At 41.2% G+C, this 21,430-nt stretch overlaps 1 protein-coding gene across 3 annotated transcripts in view; it reads right to left on the minus strand.

Annotated features, from left to right (window-relative positions):
- Positions 1-947: 947 nt before the first annotated feature.
- The window catches only part of LOC120059390 (potassium voltage-gated channel subfamily KQT member 2-like), a 40,595-nt gene continuing 20,112 nt past the window's right edge, over positions 948-21,430 (minus strand). For 2 of the 3 annotated variants that reach the window (XM_039008404.1, XM_039008403.1), the window contains 5 exons: positions 18,848-19,038; positions 9,806-9,908; positions 9,404-9,535; positions 4,111-4,228; positions 948-2,980 (listed from right to left, as the gene is read on the minus strand). In XM_039008404.1, coding sequence (XP_038864332.1) covers positions 2,129-2,980; positions 4,111-4,228; positions 9,404-9,535; positions 9,806-9,908; positions 18,848-19,038 — 1,396 coding nt within the window. In that variant the 3' untranslated portion in view covers positions 948-2,128. Of the gene's footprint in view, positions 2,981-4,110; positions 4,269-5,374; positions 5,449-9,403; positions 9,536-9,805; positions 9,909-18,847; positions 19,039-21,430 lie in introns of all 3 variants that reach the window. The other variant, XM_039008402.1, reaches the window with a different exon arrangement.

A 21,430-nucleotide genomic window follows, 5' to 3' on the forward strand; every position in this document is an offset into this window, starting at 1 on the left:
GATCTCATACAACGCTGTGTACTACTCCCTTCACAGAACAGCACAAACTGGCTCTAACCAGAATAGAAAGAGGAGTGGGAGGCCCCGGTGCACAACTGAGCAAGAGGACAAATACATTAGAGTGTCTAGGTTGAGAAACAGACGCCTCACAAGTCCTCAGCTGGCAGCTTCATTAAATAGTACCCACAAAACACCAGTCTCAATGTCAACAGTGAAGAGGCGACTCCGGGATGCTGGCCTTCTAGGCAGAGTTCCTCTGTCCAGTGTGTGTTCTTTTGCCAATCTTAATAGTTAATTTTTATTGGCCAGTCTGAGATAAGGCTTTTTCTTTGCAACTCTGCCGTTGAGACTGGTGTTTTGGGGGTACTATTTAATGTAGCTGCCAGTTGAGGACTTGTGAGGTGTCTGTTTCTCAAACCAGACACTCTAACGTACTTGTCCTCTTGCTCAGTTGTGCACCGGGGCCGCCCACTCCTCTTTCTATTCTGGTTAGAGCCAGTTTGCGTTGTTCTGTGAAGGGAGTAGTACACATCATTGTACGAGATCTTCAGTTTCTTGGCAATTTCTCGCATGGAATAGCCTTAATTTCTCAGAACAAGAACAGACTGACGAGTTTCAGAAGAAAGTTCTTTGTTTCTGGCCATTTTGAGTCTGTAATTGAACCCACAAATGCTGATGCTCCAGATACTCAACTAGTCTAAAGAAGTGGATTGATTAGCTAACACAACTTGCCATTGGAACACAGGTGTGATGGTTGCTGATAATGGGCCTCTGTACGCCTATGTAGATATTCCATAAAAATAAAAATAAGCCGTTTCCAGCTACAATAGTCATTTACAACATTAACAATGTCTACACTGTATTTCTGATCAATTTGATGTTATTTTAAAAATGGACAAAAAATGTGCTTTTCTTTCAAAAACAAGGACATTTCTAAGTGACCTCAAACTTTTGAACGGTAGTGTATATATTTAAGTTGAAGTCAGTCATGCAATGTTGCTTGGTTTTATTTTCCTGTTCTGCCCACTTTCTGTCGATCATCTGTGGAATGGTTGAGGAAATGGTTGAGGAATGTCATTTAGTTTGGTTCCTACTTGCCACAGTCATACATTTCCTACCTAAAGCAACTATTCTGTACATGCCATGCAGTTCATTTATTATTAATATTTTCGTGCAGTTTTTTTTCATTAAGAAATTGACTTGACATATTTAACAGACACCAGTAAGATATTATTGCTGAAAACTCAAAAGTAGAAAGCCTACCTACTAGCTTGTGTCTCAGTTCTACAACAACTCCTCTTAAAGATCATGTCATGTCGCTCTGTCATCGTGCGGTTAAATAAGAGTGTAGAACTATACGTTGTGTATTACTTCGCGGAACTCATTTAAGGCATGCGTTTCCAGGAGTCAGCGCAGTGTATAAGAAGACCATACGCTTAAGGAGGGTTGTGCAGCTGCATCTATTCTCTATTTGTTTGCGATAATGTTTTCTACCAAGGACTACAGTACATAAACCACAGCACACAACCCATCAGCACATTATAGTTTGACTTTTAGAATTATACTGAATTTGCCGCAAAAAATGCATGATTCAATCATATACTAATGCCACCGATTTAACTGAGCGCCATATTCAGAATGAAAAATATTAGCAACAATTCAATTCTAATAAAATCGTGTCATACTGGAATAAAACCAACAAGGCAGTGATCATTTTCGAAGGCTCAGCATAACCTAAACATACAGTAGGTGACTTGTACTGTAGGTATAGCCTACTGATGGGCTATTGCATTGACATGTCTTCCAATATCGCCCCACATTTTTTGGTCCAGAGAAATCACAGAGTGTTCAGAAAGCGCAGTAGATATTAATCTTTTAACTTAAATCGGCTTCAGTTCACATGAAAAGCATCAACTCAAGCATTTGGGTGATTGGACACCCTATCTAAAACAACTCTGAATACCTCAATGGTCATACACATACAATCACACAAGACAGAATCAATTGGGCCATTTTTTGTTTGTGAAAGTTTCAGTGACAAGCGTTAACATATGCAATCTTCTTGATCCTCCCCTCATATCTCAATCCATCCCAGCTCATACTAGGGGCCAGTTATTCTGATTCTAGCCTACTTGAGAGGTGGCCAGATTCTGTCTCCATACCCCCCTGCACCCTCACCGCTGAAGGAGAGGGGCGAGGGGCCGCCAGGGGTGTACAGGTCAGAGTCTGTGTCTGATTCACCCTCAGCAATGAAGGGTCTAACCCTGGCGCAGAGAGATGCCCCTGTTTCTGCCGCCACCCCATTGAAGAACGATGTCCCAAAGAAGTCCTCCTTGGCCTGGGAGATGCTGAACCCACTGAAGGAGCGCTCCAGCTCCTCGTGGTCCACTGATGGGATGGACAAGGACGTGTCACTCTCTGCGGTGGGCAGCGGGGCCACGTCTGGCTGACGCCTCTGCCTCCTGTTGCGCTTCCTGCCCTGGGAGGTGCCCTCCCGGATACTGCTCCCTCCTGCCCCGGAAGATGAGCGCTCGTGGATGGGCGGGGGAGGGGGTGGCAGGCGGAACAGAGAGGGGGAGTGCTCTCCGCTGCCCCCCCCTACAGGTGAGGGGGTGTTGGCCACACTGCTGTTCCAGGCGGGCTGGCTGAGAGGGTGCTGCAGCTGGTGCTCCCAGGAGGTGCAGGGGCGGCTGCGGCTGCCGGAGGGCGTGCCCAAAGACCTGGGCTCCGGGGAGCACTTCTTCCTCTCCACGGAGCGGAGGACCTCGGCAGCGGAGCAGCTCTTCTCCTTCTTCTCCTCCTCTTTCACCTTCTTTTCCTTCTCCTGCTTCTCCTCCTTGCTATCCTTGGGGCTAATGTAAGGGGGTGCCGGGTAGGCTTCCTTGGAGTTGAAATAGGCCTCTGTCTCAGAGCGCGGGATGCCCATGCGCTGTACGTACACGTTGACCAGGAAATCCAGCTTTCTGTCCATGGAGCCCACCTGCAGGAAGAGAGAGAGTCCCATATAATCTCTGCATACTGTGGTGTAGCACGGCAATGCCCATAGACACTGATCTTAGGTCAGTTGGGCCTTTCACACCCAAACGTTTTTAGGATTTTAGGATTTGGCGAGGGTAATCTGATTACAAACCACAAAGATGAACGGCTAAAAGCAATGGGTTAGAATCACCTGCTTTGGTGATCCTAGATCAGATTACACACCACAGAGATGAATGGCTAAAAGCAGCAGGTTAGAATCACCTGCTTTGGTGATCCTAGATCAGATTACACACCACAGAGATGAACGGCTAAAAGCAATGGGTTAGAATCACCTGCTTTGGTGATCCTAGATCAGATTACACACCACAGAGATGAACGGCTAAAAGCAATGGGTTAGAATCACCTGCTTTGGTGATCCTAGATCAGATTACACACCACAGAGATGAATGGCTAAAAGCAGCAGGTTAGAATCACCTGCTTTGGTGATCCTAGATCAGATTACACACCACAGAGATGAACGGCTAAAAGCAATGGGTTAGAATCACCTGCTTTGGTGATCCTAGATCAGATTACACACCACAGAGATGAACGGCTAAAAGCAATGGGTTAGAATCACCTGCTTTGGTGATCCTAGATCAGATTACACACCACAGAGATGAACGGCTAAAAGCAATGGGTTAGAATCACCTGCTTTGGTGATCCTAGATCAGATTACACACCACAGAGATGAACGGCTAAAAGCAGCAGGTTAGAATCACCTGCTTTGGTGATCCTAGATCAGATTACACACCACAGAGATGAACGGCTAAAAGCAATGGGTTAGAATCACCTGCTTTGGTGATCCTAGATCAGATTACACACCACAGAGATGAACGGCTAAAAGCAGCAGGTTAGAATCACCTGCTGGTTGTCGACAAACTGTGGCGATTCAACATGTTGTATTGTCAGGAAAATTAACAGAAAATGATGGCCGATGTTCTGGTCAGAGGCGACAGGAGTCAGAACGACCACCCCCCTGCTTCTAACTGTTCGTCGACACGGTGTGTTTCGTCTCTAAGGGCATTTCTACCAAGAGCGGGGACTGTTTAGGACAGAGAGGCTGAGATAAGGTCAGAAGAACACATGGCTTACCCGTTTCTCCACTTTCATCATACGTCCCATCATGCTGGGGTCCTCCTCCTCTTTCTCCCCGTCACCGCCACCTTTGGCACCTTTATCTGGAGGACCTTTACCAACAATCTGGTCCACTCTGGCATTTAGAGAAAGCGATATCGAGGATAAAGCTATTGCTTTGATCCAGAGAGTCAAAGAGTTGTGTTTTTAGCGAAAGGAAACATTATAGAGTAGACTAAGTTCACAATTTAAATTACATTTCCCCCTCTGGATTAGTGAAGCAGGTGTATAAAATTAGAAAGGTAAGACAAAACTAAAATCATGTAGGTGAAGTTAGAGATTGGTCTCTGTAAAGTGCATATGGAATTGGTGCTGAAGAATGATAATGTTCTTTGACGCTGAAAATGGTGAGTTCCAGGCCTCAACAATTCTTGATGGGAAAAAACGACAACTATGAAAACGAGGAGACAATGCATCATGTGGCATGCTTCACTATGTTTCATTTCCACAGCTTCCTAACAGGGGAGCTCTCCCTCTTTCTCCGATACAAAAGCAGCCTTGTTGTGTAAGGCTACATGACTCAGCCCATTGCCTGTGCGTGTGCGCTCTTGGCCTTTTCTTCAGATGAGATGAATACAGTAAAAGAGATTATAAAGGGTAGGGTCATACTTACTCATGACAAGTCGTACAATATATTGTAATGGCATCGTAATGCATTTTGCCTGGATGCTTTAAGTAAAGTGTTACCACTATCACTATAAACTATGAGCAACATTTCCCCCACAACAATATCCACAAACATTATGAAAGAAGCGCGTGAGGGATTGCTCAATCTACTACTTCTGTTATTTTAGTCTTACTAGACTGTAAATCCACTCAGAAGTCGACTGTCTAAAGACATGGTTCAGTCTATTGGGCTTTTGTTGGAGTGATACAATGAACCGTCATGTAGCCGGAGTTACAAAAGGGCTCTTATTCATCAAAATAAATACATTTGATAGCACTTTACTAGAGTCCCAATTGACGTAAAGTCGTATAACAGTTCTACAGTATATAGCAGAGTGACCTAATACCTGTTATAACAGGACATGATAACCTACTACACAATTATGACACAATTTAGTGCCAGAATTGTGTGAGTCAGTTGTCATTATCTGTCATCGTTACAAATTAGGACAGGCATTTTATCATTCTTGTGGCTAATGCGCATTATGCAGCATGACATAAGAATTTCCTTACGTTCTACAGTAATTTACGTATAGGAAAATAGCAGTCTAGTGACATAACCTAGGACCTTCTGTAGACCTCTTACGGCGAGGAGTAGTTGGGCCAGGAGGCCACACAATCATATCTACCCTGGCAAGGCACATAGAGAAGATGTGAGCGCAACGCAAAATGAACTAACACATGGGAATCTGACCATATGAAATACATGGACAAATAAGTCTAAATATATTAGCTTCTCAAAAACTTTGTAGCTACCATGGTTATTTATGTCAAAACATAGATCTAACATTGGTTACTTTCTCACCGGTGTGTGACTGGGTTGTCGAGAGAAATAAAGAACCACATTAGCTATGAAATATTGGTTGTTGTTTTAACAGAAATGTACACAGGGCCTACAGTTTCATTGTTGGAATAGATTTACATATGTGTTGGACATGTATCATCTAATCAAAAGAAATGTGGTACTTATTTGAGGGTGAAAAATATATGAAATCGACATTTCCCTTGACTTGTTAAATACTGTTCAAGTGAATTAAGTTGTTTCAAGCTATGAAACATCACGTAAATGTGTCCGTCATCGGGATACGTGCCAGAGGAAGGCGTAGCACATAAGGGCGGATGTTAGTTTAGTGATTATCACAACATGCATGTGTCCAGTGACACAACAAAGTATACAGTGACAAGACGGTGTCAAATCTATGCTCTACATTTCTAATCTGCAATACTCCACCAGACTGAATAAGCCTGGACAATTAGGCAGGGCTATTCAATTACGGTCCAAGAAGGCCAAAACATTTCTGGTTTCCCTTTTCAGAGATGATGCGTTGCAAAATTTTCTGGACGCCTCTTTTTCGATAGAGGATACACTGCCGAATTTCAATGCTGAATTGAGAATGGTGCTTGTTCAATGAAGTTAGATCAAAGAAGAATCAATGTCTGCATGATCACATAATTATTCATTAATATTCGACATAACAGAACTGAATATAATAGCATAATGTTACTGTAAGACGAAAAAAACCACCTTATTTCTTATGAGATTTTAGGATGATTATTTTTCAAAATTTCTGCGCAGCATGCCCCACTAGGTGTAACCGATGTGAAATGGCTAACTAGGTAGCGGTGGTGCGCGCTAGCAGCCTTTCAGTCGGTGACGTCACTTGCTCTGAAACCTTGAAGTAGTGGTTCCCCTTGCTCTGCAAGAGCCGCGGCCTTTGTGGAGCGATGGGTAACGACGCTTCGTGGGTGACTGTTGTTGATGTGTGCAGAGGGTCCCTGGTTCACGCCCGGGTCGGGGCGAGGGGACGCCATAAAAAGTTAAACTGTTAAATTGATGCTGTTGACCCGGATCACTGGTTGCTGCAGAAAAGGAGGAGGTTGAAAGGGGGGTGAATGTAACCGATGTGAAATGGCTAACTAGGTAGCGGTGGTGCGCGCTAGCAGCCTTTCAGTCGGTGACGTCACTTGCTCTGAAACCTTGAAGTGGTGGTTCCCCTTGCTCTGCAAGGGCCGCGGCTTTTGTGGAGCGATGGGTAACGATGCTTCGTGGGTGACTGTTGTTGATGTGTGCAGAGGGTCCCTGGTTCGCGCGAGGGGACGGACATAAAGTTAAACTGTTACATAGGCAATATACAGTATGTGCTTTGATTAAACACAGGTAGGCTACAGTTTGTTAAATTATTTCACTGTACATAATACAAAAACACTGGAGCCTAGGCCTATATCATTCAAGAAAAATACCAAAATGCATATTCCCATGAAATTGATTGAGATCAAATGGTTGGCATGCAGAAGCTGCATGGACATTTCACTGGTAAAACTTGAAGAATTTATCATTCACAATTGACAGTGAGTAAAGTGAAAAATCTAAAGTGATGGGGAGGGTGAGCACACACATTTGTGCGTAAAGTAGAGGTAAAGAACATAATGGGTGGGGGGGCGGAACGGGGCGGTTACCTTTGGTAGCGCAGCCTTCCATTTTTTCCTTCTAATCAAGGACTAATTCAGACCTGGGACACGAGGTACGTAATGTCTCAGGCCAATCAATGACAATTACAGTGGGGCAAAAAAGTATTTAGTCAGCCACCAATTGTGCAAGTTCTCCCACTTAAAAAGATGAGAGAGGCCTGTAATTGTCATCATAGGTACACTTCAACTATGACAGACAAAATGAGAAAAAAAAATCCAGAAAATCACATTGTAGGATTTTTTATGAATTTATTTGCAAATTATGGTGGAAAATAAGTATTTGGTCAATAACAAAAGGTTATCTCAATACTTTGTTATATACCCTTTGTTGGCAATGACAGAGGTCAAACGTTTTCTGTAAGTCTTCACAAGGTTTTCACACACTGTTGCTGGTATTTTGGCCCATTCCTCCATGCAGATCTCCTCTAGAGCAGTGATGTTTTGGGGATGTTGCTGGGCAACACGGACTTTCAACTCCCTCCAAAGATTTTCTATGGGGTTGAGATCTGGAGACTGGCTAGGCCACTCCAGGACCTTGAAATGCTTCTTACGAAGCCACTCCTTCGTTGCCCGGGCGGTGTGTTTGGGATCATTGTCATGCTGAAAGACCCAGCCACGTTTCATCTTCAATGCCCTTGCTGATGGAAGGAGGTTTTCACTCAAAATCTCACGATACATGGCCCCATTCATTCTTTCCTTTACACGGATCAGTCGTCCTGGTCCCTTTGCAGAAAAACAGCCCCAAAGCATGATGTTTCCACCCCCATGCTTCACAGTAGGTATGGTGTTCTTTGGATGCAACTCAGCATTCTTTGTCCTCCAAACACGACGAGTTGAGTTTTTACCAAAAAGTTCTATTTTGGTTTCATCTGACCATATGACATTCTCCCAATCTTCTTCTGGATCATCCAAATGCTCTCTAGCAAACTTCAGACGGGCCTGGACATGTACTGGCTTAAGCAGGGGGACACGTCTGGTACTGCAGGATTTTAGTCCCTGGCGGCGTAGTGTGTTACTGATGGTAGGCTTTGTTACTTTGGTCCCAGCTCTCTGCAGGTCATTCACTAGGTCCCCCCGTGTGGTTCTGGAATTTTTGCTCACCGTTCTTGTGATCATTTTGACTCCATGGGGTGAGATCTTGCGTGGAGCCCCAGATCGAGGGAGATTATCAGTGGTCTTGTATGTCTTCCATTTCCTAATAATTGCTCCCACAGTTGATTTCTTCAAACCAAGCTGCTTACCTCTTGCAGATTCAGTCTTCCCAGCCTGGTGCAGGTCTACAATTTTGTTTCTGGTGTCCTTTGACAGCTTTTTGGTCTTGGCCATAGTGGAGTTTGGAGTGTGACTGTTTGAGGTTGTGGACAGGTGTCTTTTATACTGATAACAAGTTCAAACAGGTGCCATTAATACAGGTAACGAGTGGAGGACAGAGGAGCCTCTTAAAGAAGAAGTTACAGGTCTGTGAGAGCCAGAAATCTTGCTTGTTTGTAGGTGACCAAATACTTATTTTCCACCATATTTTGCAAATAAATTCATTAAAAATCCTACAATGTGATTTTCTGGATTTATTTTTCTCATTTTGTCTGTCATAGTTGAAGTGTACCTATGATGAAAATTACAGTTCTCTCTCATCTTTTTAAGTGGGAGAACTTGCACAATTGGTGGCTGACTAAATACTTTTTTGCCCCACTGTATGTATCATTTATCTACCAGGCTAGAAATACTCCTGGCAGAACTTTGGCACTCCAGGGCTGGTAATTGAATTGCCCTGGTGAAGAGTGGCAGCTGTCAATGTGTGTCTACTGATGAAAACCTGGTGGGTCTGTGGATGTGTGAGGTTCAAATAGTATAATAATATTTTCTTCTACCCCCCTAAATAGTATTTGTTTACTTTCTAATACTTTGAGCGTTTATTGAGCCAACCTTCAGTGCCAGATGGGTGGGTTTGCACATTGATCCTATTATGCCAGACATTCTCAAACAAACACAGCTAAGCTATTATTAAGAACAACATAATTACTATTCGAACACAAGTCTGTTTTGAGGTACATTAAATGTGAGCTATGCTGGGAAAGGGTGTGTGACGATCGGTGAATGGAAGAATGGGGGGTCTTGCCTGGACTGTAGTTGCTTAATCCGACTCAGCATGTCCAAGTGGCCTGCGGAGTACTGCTCTATCACATCCATCACGTCGTATGGCCGTAGGCTCTCCTTAAACCTCCTCTTTGACACCAGAAACCTCATGATGCTGAAGCAGACATTTAGGAAAAATAAAACAGAAATATGTATTTTTCAAAACAAAAGCAGCTGTTGACACACTTTAGTAAGGTAATCATTCAGAAGAATAGAATCAGATTTTCTATCAAATGTATTATAATCGAATTATACTGTGTGCATGTTCATAAACTCAAACAGGCCAACTGCCTTTAAAAATCAGAGGAACTCATTTCTAAAGTGCTAGTTTCTGCACAAGACACTGGGTTCTTCGGGTATAAAGTGAATATAAATCCCCTCTTACATTATTGCCCTAATTGTGACCTTCAACCCAGGAGATAAATCTTGAAGGAATTCACAGTGGCAGTTCTTATCATCCCCAACGTCCTCCCCGGGGAGGCAAGCCTCTATGGAGCAAAGACAAGGACACCACATCAACCACAATGTCAAAGCTTCAACCACTGGCTCCCATACATACTGTAACACCGTTATTGTGTCCAGATTAAGCCAAGCAAAGTTGGTACATAGCCGTTAGCATCAACAGTGCAGTTCAGAGCTTCCAAGCCAGTGTGGAATGTTAGCACTGTTGGCATACCATAGCATTGGTGGAATTCAACGGCATTGATTTGTGAAACAACAACAAAAAGACTGAATGCAGGAATTGAGGGATCTACTACCGAACAGAGGACGTTAAAGTCAAGAATGCTTTCTGATGAGGTCCCCTCCGTCCACCACCAATGACTCCACAGCCATGCATTACCTTACACTGCTAGCAAAACAGGCTCTCTAGTCATCGCAATAGAAATTTCAAGCTAACTAGGCTAACAATCAGGCTATTTAAGTCCTTTTGGTGTTGGTCTGTACTGTAGTGCATACTGATTACAGTACATGCTGGTCTATATTTGGGTAGAGTACATTGTTAAAAGGGTCCAGGAAAAAATTAGGAGATGAAATTAAGGTTTCTTCATGCACGTTAAATCAGGAACAAGCTGAACGCACTACTTTTAGAATTATTTACAAGTTATCTCTAGGTTATACTTGTTGGTAACACTTAACTTGAACCCTCTGTCACACAGGCAACTTAACTCGATGATAATTGACTTATGAGTTGTCATAAGCAGTCATAACAACTATAGCATAGCAAGAATTCCTATGGACAGAGGATTTAAGTAAAGTTAGCAAAGTTCAGCAAATTTGGACATGCATGGTTTCAAGGCGTACTGTCATTTGTAAAAGTGAATATAAACAAATACGTTGCGCTTTTGCTTCTTCCCTACAGCCAACCAATAAAATATAATTAGTTCTTACTTATTAACCCCTCAATTGCTGCAAAGAAAAGGAGAGGAGAGATATACAATAATGGTATAAACAAAATGAAAGGCATTTTATAAAACAATGCCAAAACAACACATGTGAACCCACGTATGGAATCCTCAGTAAATTCTCATGTATGGGTACAGTACATGAAGGAAAATCGTAAGACGGCAAATGTTAAGCCACTGAAATCTTTACTATGACATTGTTTCAATGATAGGTCTATAGTATCATACAATGCATAGGTATAACGTGAAAAAAGCGATGCAATCTAAGTGTTAAGATGTTAGTTACAACTTATCATTTGATTAAGACACTGATGTAGAATGTTCTCATCATAAATATTAGTTAGCTAGTAATACTAAGGCCAGGGCTGTATCTAACCTGGAGAACTCTTCAGTCCAAAGTCTTCATCCTGCATTTCAATCAGCACTTTAACGTGCATGCCGCAGAGGAGAACAAACACAACTCATGAGGATCAGCTTGGTCATTCAATATATACAGTACCAGTCAAACGTTTGGACACACCTACTCATTCAAGGGTTTTTCTTTATTTTTACTACTTTCTAGAATAATAGTGAATACATCAAAACTATGAAATAACACATATGGAATCATGTAGTAACCCAAAAGTGTTAAACAAATCAAAATATATTTTATATTTGAGATTCTTCAAAGTAGCCACCAATTGCCTTGATGACAGCTTTGAACACTGTTGGCATTCTCTCAACCAGCTTCATGAGCTTGTCACCTGAAATGCATTTCAATTAACAGGTGTGCCTTGTTAAAAGTTCATTTGTGGAATTTCTTTCCTTCTAAATGCGTTTGAGCCAATCACTTGCATTGTGACAAGGTAGGGGTGGTATACAGAAGATAGCCCTATTTGGTAAAAGACCAAGTCCATATTATGGCAAGAACAGCTCAAATAAGCAAAGAGAAACAACAGTCCATCATTACTTTAGACATGAAGGTCAGTCAATACGGAAAATTTCAAGAACTTTGAAAGTTTCTTCAAGTGCAGTCGCAAAAACCATCAAGCATTATGATGAAACTGGCTCTCATGAGGAAGACCCAGAGTTACATCTGCTGCAGAGGATAAGTTCATTAGAGTTAACTGCACTTTAGATTGCAGCCCAAATAAATGCTTCACAGAGTTCAAGTAACAGACACATCTTGTCGTGGAATATTCCATTAAAATGAGAAAGACTTTGTCATTTCTTCAAACAATCATCTTTATTCAATATCGATTAATTATTGCAATAATGAAACCGTCGACCCCACACTCCGAAGTGTGTTGCTGAGTGCTTAACTAATAATGAATAAACAGATGATATATAGGACCTAAAAATGCTTGGTCAGCGCTGGTTACAGTACTCCCATAAGCCACCTTGGTTATCTACACGGGAAGTTGTTTTACCCCAAACCCAGCTTAGTTTCCCAGATGCCAGGAAGATGAGACAATGAGAGATTGTTATATACTCCTTCATGCTATCTCCATCTCGTGTCACAAACACCACATATTGTCTATGAAATTCCAACTTTAGGTTTTTAATCACCAAGTCATTGTCAGCTCAAGATATCTCTAGCAAAACCCATTTCCTTGACCATATGCCCAGACTAACAGCAGGAAGCTAGAGTGGAAACCATCTCTTTACAGAAACACAGAATTAAACAGAATAGAAACGTCTTCCTATTTGTTCAGTTTTAATTGCTAACTATTAATATCAAACAAATTAGGTAAATACGCAATTTTTCTATCACAATCTCAACAGGAGACTGCGTGAATCAGGCCTTCAATGTCGAATTGCTGCAAAGAAACCACCAATAATAAGAAAAGACTTGCTTGGGCCAAGAAACATGAACAATGGACATTAGACCGGTGGCAATTGGTCCTTTGGTCTGATGAGTCCAAATTTGCGATTTTTGGTTCCAACAAGCCATGTCTTTGTGAGACGCAGAGTAGGTGAACGGATGATCCCACCGTGAAGCATGGAGGAGGTGGTATGAGGGTGTGGGAGTGCTTGGCTGGTAAAACTGTCTGATTTATTTAGAATTCAAGGCACACTTAACCAGCATGGCTACCACAGCATTCTCCAGCGATACGCCATCACATCATCTGGTTTGTGCTTAGTGGGACTATCATTTGTTTTTCAACAGGACAATTCCCCAACATACCTCCAGGCATGTAAGGGCTATTTGACCAAGAAGGAGAGTGATGGAGTGCTGCATCAGATGACCTGGCCTCCACAATCACCCGACCTGAACCCAATTGAGATGGTTTGGGATGAGTTGGATCACAGAGTGAAGGAAAAGCGGCCAACAAGTGCTCAGCATATGTGGGAACTCCAAGACTGTTGGAAAAGCATTCCAGGTGAAGCTGGTTGAGAGAATGCCAAGAGTGTGCAAACCTGTCATCAAGGCAAAGGGTGGCTACTTAGAAGAATCTAACATATATTTTGATTTGTTTAACACTTTTTCGTTTACTAAATTATTCCTTATATATTATTTAATAGTTTTGGTGTCTTCACTATTATTCTACAATGTAGAAAATAGTAAAAATAAAGAAAATCCCTTGAATGAGTAGGTGTCCACACTTTTGACTGGTACTGTGTATACAGTAATCCCTCGTTTATCGCGGGGGTTACGTTCCGAAAATGACCCGCGATAAGTGAAATCCGCGAAATAGAAAACTTTTATTTTTTTTACAATTAGCAACTATTACATGTATACAAATACAGTGACTCACGTGTAGGCCGTTTCGTCGACATTATGGGTTTAGGAGATGTTCGAAATTACAAGATAATTTGGCCAACTTAATGTAAATTTGCCAAGCTGTTTTATGTACGTACACATAACTGCACGAGACGACAAAATGATAGCACAATTCGTAGCATGTTTTGATACAAGAAGCGGGAGTGAGTTTTTAGCGAATCAGAATGCAGAGCACAATGCACCAAAAAAAAAAAAAAAATGCATTATGAAAATCCGCGAAATAGCGAATCCGCGATAAGTGAACCGCGAAGTGGCGAGGGATCACTGTATATATATATATATGTATATGTTTATATATATACACACACATATATATATGTTTATATATATATATATGTTTATATATATATATATACACACACACAGATATATATATATATATACACACATATATGTTAGATATGTTATATATATATATACACACACACACAAAAGTATGTGGACACCCCTTCAAATTATATATATATATATATATATATATATATATATATATATATATATATATATATATATATATATATATATATATAAATGGTATGTGGACACCCCTTCAAATTAGCGGATTCAGCTAGTTCAGCCACACCTGTTGCTGACAGGTGTATAAAATCAAGCACACAGCCATGCAATCTCCACAGACAAACATTGGCAGTAGAATGGCCTTACTGAAGAGCTCACTGACTTTCAACGTGGCACCGTCATAGGATGCCACCTTTCCAACAAGTCAGTTCGTCAAATTTCTGCCCTGCTAGAGCCGCCCCAGTCAACTGTAAGTGCTGTTATTGTGAAGTGGAAATGTCTAGGAGCATCAATGGCTCAGCAGCGAAGTGGTAGGTCACACAAGCTCACGGAACGAGAAAATCATCTGTCCTCGGTTGCAACACTCACTACAGAGTTCCAAACTGCGACTGGAAGCAACGTCAGCAAAGTAACTGTTCATCAGGAGCCAAGTGTCGGCCTGAGTGGTGTGAAAAGTTCGACAAACAGGTGTCCACAAACAAGTGTCCGTTATTCCAGAGGACGAGTCCCTGTAATTCTTCATTTTTAAATAAATTGAAAGTTATGTCAGAAGCCTGGAGGTTTTTTTCTAGGTGTGAAGATATTTCAACAAGTCCAGGCGATAACATTGCACTAATAACAGGAGCTTGGTTTCCAAGTTTCGAAACCATACCAAACCATATTTGGTATAGTGTCACCATAAAATTAGAATTGAGGAAGTGTGAACATAATCATTAGGATATTTTTGTGATCCGCAGCAGACATCCTAAATTCTCTAGCTCTTCTTCAGATGAGCTAAACAGTGAACTTGCACTTGAGATGTGTTTTAAGGCTGAAAAAGTGAACTTTCCAAAAGTTTAGGTCAGTTGAATGCAGCTTTGCCATCTATTAAGAGCAAGGTTAACCTTAAATAAGCGCAATATTTTTTACTAATGCATTTGGCAATATTCAATTAATACGCACAAAATGTATAAATAAAAGCAATGACCGTGAAAGTTCATACATGTAGGCCCTTCATATATAGGCCCTACAGCTGAAGTCGGAACTTTACATACACTTAGGTTGGAGTCATTAAAACTCATTTTTCAACCACTCCACACATTTCTTCTTAACAAACTATAGTTTTGGCAAGTCGGTTAGGACATCTACTTTGTGCATGACAAGTCATTTTTCCAACAATTGTTTACAGACAGACTATTTCACTGTATCACAATTCCAGTGGGTCAGAAGTTTACATACACTAAGTTGACTGTGCCTTTAAACAGCTTGGAAAATTCCAGAAAATTATGTTGTGGCTATTTGACATCATTTAAGTCAATTGGAGGTGTACCTGTGGATGAAAATCAGCCAATCAACCTCAGAAAAAGAATTGTAGACCTCCACGAGTCTGGTTCATTCTTGGGAGCAATTTCCAAACGCCTGAAGGTACCACGTTCACCTGTACAAACAATAGTATGCAAGTATAAACACCACGGGACCATGCAGCCGTCATACCGCCCAGGAAGGAGACGTGCTCTGTCTCCTAGAGATGAGCGTACTTTGGTGTGGAAAGTGCAAATCAATCCCAGAACAATAGCAAAGGACCTTGTTTCCTCCAGCATCTTCACAGGAACAAAGGTATCTACATCCACAGTAAAACGAGTTCTATATCAACATAACCTGAAAGGCCGCTCAGCAAGGAAGAAGCCACTGCTCCAAAACCGCCATAAAAAAGCCAGACTACAGTTTGCAACTGCAAATGGGAAAAAAATATGATACTTTTTGGAGAAATGTCCTCTGGTCTGATGAAACAAAAATAGAACTGTTTGGCCATAATGATAATGCAAGCCGAAGAACACCATCCCAACCATGAAGCACGGGGGTGGAAGCATCATGTTGTGGGGGTGCTTTGCTGCAGGAGGGACTGGTGCACTTCACAAAATAGATGGCATCATGAGGAAGGAAAACTACATGGATATATTTAAGCAACATCTCAAGACATCAGTCAGGAAGTTAAAGCCTGGTCGCAAATGGGTCTTCCAAATGGACAATGACCCCAAGCATACTTCCAAAGTTGTGGCAAAATGGCTTAAGGACAACAAAGTCAAGGTATATTGGAGTGGCATCACAAAGCCATGACCTCAATCCTATAGAAAATGTGTGGGTAGAACTGAAAAAGTGTGTGCGAGCAAGGAGGCCTAAAAACCTGACTCAATTACACCAGCTCTGTCAGGAGGAATGGGCCAAAATTCACCCAACTTATTGTGGGAAGCTTGTGGAAGGCTACCCGAAACGTTTGACCCAAGTTAAACAATTTAAAGGCAATGCTACCAAATACTAATTGAGTGTATGTAAACTTCTGACCCACTAGGAATGTGATGAAAGAAATAAAAGCTGAAATAAATCATACTCTACTATTAATCTGACATCTCATATTCTTAAAATAAAGTGGTGATCCTAACTGACCGAAGACAGGGAATTTTTAGTAGGATTAAATGTCAGGAATTGTGGAAAAACTGAGTTTAAATGGTTTTGGTTAAGGTGTATGTAAACTTCCGACTTCAACTGTATATATATAGGCTATGCGCAGCACTTCGTTCAATTTATCAAATAATTTATTGTTTTCTTGCTCAAACCGTGATCAACACCTGTCAAACGCAGACATTTCTCTCAAAACACAGGGATGTCGATTCGCACGGGAATAGTATTGCCAGTGGCCCTTAAAGGTTGCCAAAAAACAGTAGGTTATTCTGGCTGGAAATGTAAAAATTAAGACATAACAGATTCGGACAGGACTAAAATTACAGATGGTGTTTTGTGCTCGTTCACATACTTACATTACCCGCCCACCCCCAGTAAAACAAACCCCGTTTAAATAAGGCTTAAGATGTTTGGTGTAGTATTTCTCATGTGAAAAACATTGCATGACAACAATCACTTCATTGAAGAATCCCGTCCATAGTTCCCACTTCTACTAGGAGTAGTATCGTTGACCAATCACCGACGAACGGGCATTGACTTTGGCAACCTTACTCGCAACCTTACTCTGCATCCCATCTGCATTGTCTGACTCCAACATTAGTGCATCTTCCACACACTAGACCATAATTAAAGATGCATGCTGGGATCTTAAGCACTTACTGTATGAATTGAAATTAGTAAATTATCACACGAATTGCAACAAGTAACATATCATACATGCAGGACGTAACATATCATACAAAATGGATGACGTAGTACACAATTGTGCAACATTTTCAGGGAACCATTTTTGGCTTGTGAGCACTACTTTCAAAACAACTGGCTGAAATTATACAAAAGTCCTGGAGCATCACTTTAATGAAGTGCCATTGGCACATCCCTTAAAGCCTACAGTTGCCACGCTGGGTGACAGCTGGCATGGGGCCACAGAGTAAAACGTCCTTGCACATCCTCTGAACTCCAAGTTGAGGACATACAGTAGAGCTAACGACAACAACAGAAGGTAGTCCAGTAGATAACTATAGTCAAACAGAATGCTAGTCAGATAGTCAAACTGATGTCTAGTTCGGAAGGTAGCTAGGGAACCTGAAAGCTATACAGGTAGATACACTAGTAGTTAAACAGAATGCTAGCCAGGTATACAGTAGCTAGTCAAACAGATTGATAGTCCGATACCGTGGATAGAAAACAGTATGCCTCTCAGGCAGATAGTCAAAGTCAAAATGCTAGTCAAGTAGCTAGAATGCTTGTCAGGAAGACAGCTGGTCAAACATAATGCTAGTCAGGTAGACAAAGATAAACAAATTGGTATTCCATTAGATGTCTAGTCAAACAGAATGCTAGTCATGTAGACAACTATTTTTACAGAATGGTATTCAGTTAGATGGCTAGTCAAACAGAGATCTAGTCATTTAGACCAGGGATTCCCAAACTCATTCCACGTTTCGGTTTTTGCCCTAGCACTACACAGCTGATTCAAATAATCAAAGCTTGATGATGAGTTGGTTATTTGAATCAGCTGTGTAGTGCTAGGGGGAGAAAAAAAAAACATGCACCCAGGGGAGGGCCCCAGAACCGAGTTTGGGAAACCCTGATGTAGACAACTAGTTTTACAGAATAGTATTCAGTTAGACGAATAGTCAAATAGAAATGCTAGTCATGTAGACAACTAGTTTTACAGAATAGTATTCAGTTAGATGAATAGTCAAACAGAAATGCTAGTCATGTAGACAACTAGTTTCACAGAATGTATTTAGTTACATGTCTTGTCAAACAGAATGGTAGGCAGGTAGTAGCTTGTCCAACAGAACGCTAGCGCTTGTCAAAGAGAATGTTAGCAAATAGAATTCACAGGTTCACATGCTCACAATGGTTAAACACATTCATTGGACGATTGATCTAGGAGTTAGGCCTAATTAGCTAGGCAGATAGCGTATTTTCAAATATAATACTAGTCAAGAAGATAGCTAATTTTGTTCTTGACTTGCATTATATTTGAACATATGTTGTCAAGAAGATAATAAGCTATTTGACTAGATATTTTCTTGCCTCGCATTATATTTGGTATCTGCCAAGCTAATTAGGTCCAACTCCTTGGACAATCGTCCAATGAATGTTTGTGAGCATATGCACTGTTTTCTTTGTCTTTTGCATATCTGACAGTGTACTGTACTGCATAGCCTACTTTGCAACGGTGTAATGTCTATATAGAAATATTACAATATTGTTATTATCTAAAGAAGATAAGCTAATCAAACAGAATGCTAGTCATATAACCAGTGGTGCAGATTTAGAATCTCCTCACCCTCTGAGTTTTGGCGCGAGGTGCTGCCCCTGGCACGGAAAGCATGCATGGCCCCTTGGGCCCGGTCAGCAAAGCTCCAGCTCGGCCCTCCCTCTGCCCCGTCTTCAGGCCCAGGGGACTGGGACCTCCCTGTGGCCCCAGCCATCTTGGAAGGACTAGGATACACCTTGTCCTTTAGGCTAGGCTTCCGGCTACAGGGAGCGGAGAAGGAAATACAGAACGGCGTGAGAGGGAGATAGATATGTATGGATGATGCATCTTTTTCTGAGATGTAAGTATAATCCTGTGGGTTTGAGTTCCCATGGTGATATGACTCATGTGCATACTGTGCAGTATAAGAGCAATATAGGGCTGTGTGGAACAATAATTACTTTCGACATATTGTCTAGGCTGTGTTCACTATGTCTAGTTCAAGTATCATATGGGTAGGGAAACTAAAATAGCTTGGCAGTGTCAATGTGTCAACAAGCAGTTATTAATCAAGAATACATTTTAGTCAACTTCAGTAATGATGTGGGCTTGACCATGTTGGCTATTCTCACTCATAAATATAGCATGTTAACATGCAGCCACTTACTGTATATCTATACCTGCTTATACATAAAGTAGTAATGTGATGTGAGCATAGTGTGATGTCTGAGATATGTCTGTGCGATTAAAGGTCTTACCTCTTACGGTAACTTAAAATGAGGCAATGTCCTACAGCGGAAGGAGCCTTTTCCGTGTGCACATAGTCGAGCATTCGGTCAGGCAAGCAGCAGAAGCAACAAGCAAGCATGCATGGGAAGCACAGTGATAGGCCTCAAAAAGAAAAAGAAGGGTTGTCATCTCTATGCAAAAAGTAATCATGTCATGCAGTCAGGGTTAACCATCATGTCTCCCACTGTACTGTATGTGGGAATCATTTCAAAGGAAATGCTTGTTAGATACCAACGTAAAAGGCATGTTGTTTTCTTGCTTTTCAACAAAAGTTGCCAAAGGGCTGACTGAGCAAAAAGCCAACAAGCGAAAAAAGAAACTGCATAAGAGAAACAACAAATCAATGCTCTGTCACAAAAACTAAGACGTATATCTGTATTTTCTAGGAAACTTTTCAGGTAAATGTGCAGAAAAGATTCCGTTTTTTTACTTCAAAGAAAAAGTGAATGTCTATATGCTATGTGGATAATTAAATGTTACATTTGACTGATTCTCAATAGCTGAGGGGGATTAAAAAGAGTCAGCTAGTCATGTGTTTCATCTACTCAGCTGAACATGTGTCAAAAGCGGGAAAATATAGGAACAGAGAGGAACGTAAGGACAGGTATATAGAGACTTAAATACTTGCAGTGCAGATGTTAGTATCTGTGCAACAGTACCTATAGGTTCTCGGGCAGCACCCACAAAGCATGTCGTCTTTGTGTGCATGGTCAATACTGGACATTGGAGAGCGAGATAGTGGAATGGTGGGCAGTAGAGGAGACACAAAAGATAACAGTGATGGAGGAATTAAGTGCATCTGAAAAATGAAGTGGCTGGCCTTGTAATGTCCTACAATGTCCTTGTAATGGTCAGTAAAAGGATGATATGATGCAAGAATGAGCAATGGTCGAAGATGAGGAATGGTTGAAGACTTAGAACATATTCTAAGTACTTTGATTAATCAGACAATAATGGGAGAAAAAAAACTGTTTGGAATGATGTGACGAATCGGTTATAATTTTATAACAGTGGGGCCTTACACAATAACACAGACCAAAATACTGCATTATTAATGCAAGACCAGGGGATGGAACCAGTTCAGGGAACAGAACTGAAAACAGGAAAATAAACTTACTTAATAAAACTAAGATATTATAATGGTAAAGCGAGCGTTGAGCCTTTTCCTTTCCAATGATGTTTACACGTTTAGGTTGCACCTTGAATCACATACTGTAAATTTAACACCCTCTACTTATTTTCAATAGGATTTGTATTTATTTGTTCAAGGAACAGAAACAGAACCTGGAACAAAAGTGATCCATACCGTTCTGGAAAATAAACATTCCAGGAATCATTTTTTTGTCCCACAAAAAAACGCAACAAAGCGCCTATGCAAAGCCCTCTGTCACGCAGAGACAGTAGGCAGAAATATCTACAGTCCACTACAGCATTGGCTGTTAAATGTAATCGTTCTACAAATCGCAATGACATGGCCTTACAGTGACCCATTATGAAATTCATATATGTTACTGCTCTAGAGTGTTCTCTATGCCAGTGGGGTAATTAACACATTTCAAATGTTGATCTTGGGAAAGGACCTAGAATTGTGGATAAAAGCTTAATGTTGGCAGTGAGGGCAAAGTGAGCTTAGCTAGGGCAGTGGTTCCCAAACTGTCGGGGGTGCGGGGGTCCCCACCCCCTCAAATAAATATATCTATAAATAGGTAAAAAATATTTATAGAGTACCAGTCAAAAGTTTGGACACACCTACTCATTCATGGGTTTATCTTTATTTGTACGATTTTCTACATTGCAGAATAATAGTGAAGACATCAAAACTATGAAGTAACACATATTGAATCATGTATTAACACCCCCAAAAAAGTGTTAAACAAATCAAAT

This window comes from Salvelinus namaycush, chromosome 14 (genome assembly GCF_016432855.1).
Source record: "Salvelinus namaycush isolate Seneca chromosome 14, SaNama_1.0, whole genome shotgun sequence".
Lineage (NCBI taxonomy): Eukaryota > Metazoa > Chordata > Actinopteri > Salmoniformes > Salmonidae > Salvelinus > Salvelinus namaycush.